Source organism: Colobus angolensis, unplaced genomic scaffold (genome assembly GCF_000951035.1).
Source record: "Colobus angolensis palliatus isolate OR3802 unplaced genomic scaffold, Cang.pa_1.0 Scaffold595, whole genome shotgun sequence".
Classification (NCBI taxonomy): domain Eukaryota; kingdom Metazoa; phylum Chordata; class Mammalia; order Primates; family Cercopithecidae; genus Colobus; species Colobus angolensis.
This window is the reverse complement of record NW_012119543.1, coordinates 249537-253997: the sequence shown is the minus strand read 5'-3', so window position 1 is coordinate 253997 and position 4461 is coordinate 249537. Positions and strand designations below refer to the sequence as shown.

The 4461-nt window shown below is 48.5% G+C and overlaps 1 protein-coding gene across 2 annotated transcripts in view; it reads left to right on the top strand.

Annotated features, from left to right (window-relative positions):
• DHRS7B (dehydrogenase/reductase (SDR family) member 7B) overlaps window positions 1-4024 on the top strand; it is a 62054-nt gene extending 58030 nt beyond the window's left edge. The window contains exons 7-8 of one of the 2 annotated variants that reach the window (XM_011962533.1): window positions 1328-1480; window positions 3548-4024. In XM_011962533.1, coding sequence (XP_011817923.1) covers window positions 1328-1480; window positions 3548-3753 — 359 coding nt within the window. In that variant the 3' untranslated portion in view covers window positions 3754-4024. The remainder of the gene's footprint in view (window positions 1-1327; window positions 1481-3547) is intronic. The other variant, XM_011962534.1, reaches the window with a different exon arrangement.
• Window positions 4025-4461: the final 437 nt, after the last annotated feature.

Here is a 4461-nt window from a genome sequence, read left to right as displayed (position 1 = left end):
CCAGGATGGTCTCGATCTCCTGACCTCGTGATCCACCCGTCTCGGCCTCCCAAAGTGCTGGGATTACAGGCTTGAGCCACCGCGCCCGGCCCCCTTCCTGTTTCCTTAGCTGACGGATGCCCCTTCTTTCCTAAGGCTAAAACATTTACAATTCTGAATTGGAGGAAACTGATTTACTGTGGAGACACTGGTATGTTTCCCAGGAATGTCATTATAGGGTCACTGTGTTCCCATTCAGAGCACCTTTTACTGGGTTGTGAAGCTCTTGCTCGAGAGCAGACACAGCTGTTTCTTGCAGGTGGAGTAAGCTCTGTAGCTCTTCTAGATGAAAAGCCACTGCCTGGATATTTGTCAAAATGAGATACATAAGAAGGCAGGCCTGAATTTTTTGCACCCATGAAGGCCCACTGATGGGGCCAATTCTGTCACCTGGTAACTCATTGGGGAGGACTAGGCAGCCAGAGCTACATGGCAGGTCTGCGGGGCCGGCATGGGAGCTGTCCAGCCTGCCACCAGGTGAAGAAAGCTACTTGCTTGAGGCCAGGAGGTGGAGGCTGCAAAGAGCTATAATCCTATGATCACAGCTCTTCTCCAGCCTGGGTGACAGAGAAGATGTCTTCCCTAAAAAAACAAAACAGAATTAGACAAAAATCCTGGGAAACTGTTAGCACTGATTATCTCTAGGAATGGAATTTGGAAGACAGGAGGACTGTCTTTTTTTTTTTTTTTTTTTTTTACTTTCTGTCCTTTTATGTACTATTTGAATGTTTTACCCAGTAGGCATTCAGTTTTGTTGTTTTTTTTAACTTGGAATAACTTCAGGCTTAAAGTTGCAGAAACAGTACAAATCACTCCCATGCAGATTCCCTAATAACCTTTTTACCTTATTTCCTTTATCATACTCCCTCTCTGTGTATGTGCATATATACCGTTTATAATATATATAAAACTATATGTATATATAGCTTATAATTTTTTTCCTGAACCATTTGAAAGGAAACTGGAGACATGATGCTCGTTTATTCCTATGTCAGCATGCTTCCTAAGAACAAGGGCACAGTACACTTCTCAAAGTCAGGAAATGAACACTGGTATAATACTGTAATCTTAAATTATAAAACCAGGTTTTCAAGCTGCAGTCCCAGCTGAGGCGGGAGGATCACATGAGCTCAGGAGTTGGAGTCCAGCCTAGGCAACATAGCAAGACCTGATCACAAGTAAAACCAGGTTTTGAAAACAGAGAGCGTGAATGGTGGTGAATAGTTGGGTACCAGGCCATGCCCACCCCGGAGCACTCACTCCCCTGCCTCTCCGTCCACACGTGTAGACGCAGCCTCCAAGCACGCAACCCAGGCTTTCTTTGACTGTCTGCGTGCCGAGATGGAACAGTATGAAATTGAGGTGACCGTCATCAGCCCCGGCTACATCCACACCAACCTCTCCGTCAATGCCATCACCGCGGATGGATCTAGGTATGGAGGTGAGGCCCGGTTTCTCTTTTCTCCAATGAAAATCTGTCGGTCAGCCACAGTGAGACATGCGGCTCTTACCTCAGGGATTCTTTTGGTCATTTTCATTTGGAATAGAACTTCTAAAGTGAAAAAACTGAGGTGCTGGTTCTAGATATGGACTATTGAATAATCTTCATTTACCCCACCATGGCCTACCCTTAGTGTGAACGCCACCACTGCAGCGTTCAGAACAGGACCTCTGTGGGCAGGACTCAAGGGCTAAAAGGAAGTTGCCAAGCTGGGATGCCACCAGACTCCCAACTAACCCGTTCGCAGATCCTGAGTCCACGGAGTATTAGCATCAGGATTGAGTGAATTGACCTCATGGCAAGTGTAGGGTGTTTGATGGTCTGTCTCTGTCCCGTAGGCTTGAGAAATGACTGATTCCAGGCCAGTCTTCAGGGTGAGGCTGAGTGCAGCAGTCTCAGCACCTTCATCTTGTCTCATTTGGAGACAGTGCAGAGCTGACCTGCAGTCACCACTCACGGGCAGAGCAGCCGACCCCAGCATGCAGGCTCAGGCCAAGCAGAGAGACCAGTGTGCCCGTGATCACTGGAGCCCTTGGAGCTGGGGCTGCCTCCCCTTGCTTGGAACAGGGCCTGCTCACTCCTCCAGTGCTGTCCTGCCATTTCCTCCTCCCTGAAGTGATCTCTTGGGGTTCGTGCTGTGATGTCTGCCAGGGGCCTCATGGTCCTGCACCCAGCCCAGCCAGGCCTGAACCAAGACTGCCCATGTCCTGGCAGAGCTGCTCTCACACACAGCGAGTCTTGTTTTCCCACAGTAGACACTATACAGAGGCATGGGGCTTCATACAGCTTTACACCTGTTTAAACCTAGAAGATGCCACTTAAAAAATTCTCTCTGTGGCATTTAAAAATAAGCTGTAATCCAAAACTTCCTACTTTTCTGCATTAACAAAAACACAATGAGAAGAGACATTGGTGAGGGAGCTCAGGCAATCTGGACAACTTAATAGTGGTTTCATATGGCTAGGCACTGTGGCCCACACACACCTGTAATCTCAACACTTCGGGAGGTCAAGTCAAGAGGATCACTTCAGCCTAGGAGTCTGAGACCAGTCTGGGCAATAGTGCAAGACCTTGCCTCCACAAAAAATATGAAATTAGCCAACCATGGTGGCACTGCCTGTAGTCCAGCTACTCAGGAGGCTGAGTCAGGCAGGAGGATTGCTTGAGCCCAGGAGGTCAAGGCTGCAGTAAGCCATGATTGTGCCACTGCACTCCAGCCTGGGCAACAGAGCGAAACCCTTTTTTAAAAAAAAAAAAAAGTGGTTTCACATGGTCTGTGCTAGTGGCCTCTCCTGTGTGCCTGCCAGCTGGTCCTACTTTGCTGGCAAAATTGTCAAATTACTAGGGTAGAAGGAACATCAGTTGCTGTTAACCTAACACCTCCTTCTAATCTCTTCCAGCTGTCCCTTCTAACGCCTAAAACAAACTAAGGATTTCTTCCTGTTCCTCATCCAGTTAACACTTGACATCGAGAACAGGGACATGTGTCTGCTTCTGACTCAGTGAGCTTGTGCATATGGGCGTCAGTAGTCCCCAGCCACCTCTGTCTGGCCACCCTGAAGCCAGACTACCCAAGACAAATGAGGTGGCACAACATCCCTTAGTCTTTAGTTGTTCTAACAGGCACATGTTTCCCAGGTCAGGAAGCTGCTTTTCAGATGCAGTGTGAGGGGCTCACTCTGTGCCTTTGCTGTGGACCAGGACCACCACGCAGACAGACTCACTTTGGTTCCAAGCCCTAACTGGGATCCTCAGTCTACCTTGTTTCCACATCCCACCCCATTCTTGCTTCCCCCTTCTGACCCACATCCAGCTGCAAAATGGTTCCTCCTTTCCTTGGAGCATGGAATCATCAAGGGTGGTGGCACACCACCGGCTTCCTGGTCCACCGGCTTTGCGGTGGGAAAGGCAGCAGGCTGACCTGACGGCTCACATCAGCTCCACTCCTCAAGAGGGACCTCTGCTTCCAAGTTAGTTCATGTGTTTCTTTTGTTTTATTTATTTTAGTTATGGACACCACCACAGCCCAGGGCCGAAGCCCTGTGGAGGTGGCCCACGATGTTCTTGCTGCTGTGGGGAAGAAGAAGAAAGATGTGATCCTGGCTGACTTACTGCCTTCCTTGGCCATTTATCTTCGAACTCTGGCTCCTGGGCTCTTCTTCAGCCTCATGGCCTCCAGGGCCAGAAAAGAGCGGAAATCCAAGAACTCCTAGTACTCCGACCAGCCAGAGGCAGGGCAGAGAAGCAGCACTCTTATGCTTGGTTACTCTACAAGGGACAGTTGTATTTGTTGAGACTGTAATGGAGATTTGTCTCACAAATGGGAAAGACTGAAGAAACACATCTCATGCAGATCTGCTGGCAGAGGAAGAGAACCAAAAAACAGCAACAAGCTTCTTCCCGGGGTGAGGGGAAACACTTCAGGAATAAACATGGAGCTGGGGTTTAACCCTAAAAAGAAGAAATAAACATCTCAAACAGTAAGAGTTGTAGTCTTCAAGGACTAGAACCTTGTGTCCTTTGAATTCTGGCCCTGCTAGCTCCTAGAAATTGTTTCAACCTTGGAGTCAGAAGATGTTATGTCACCTGACCCAGCTGTTTTTGTATTTGACTTAAACCTAATTGTTTCGGCAGAAAGACCACCTCCAGTACTCAAGGGAGAAAGCTGCAGTTTCAAGAAGTCAGTAGTCACACCCATTTCCAGGGCCCTGTGATAGCTCATCCAACATAAAAACTGGGCCAGTATGTAATGGCTCATTGGCGTATCCCAAGGGATGCCGGCTTTAGCACCTCATAGGAATTCCTGTTTCTCTCTTAACTCTCACTACATCCCTGTAGGGTGCCAGGCACCACTCCAAGCAGAAGGTGAACTTACTAAAGAGAGAGCAGCCAAAAGGGAGAGGAGGATGCTGCATGGCCCC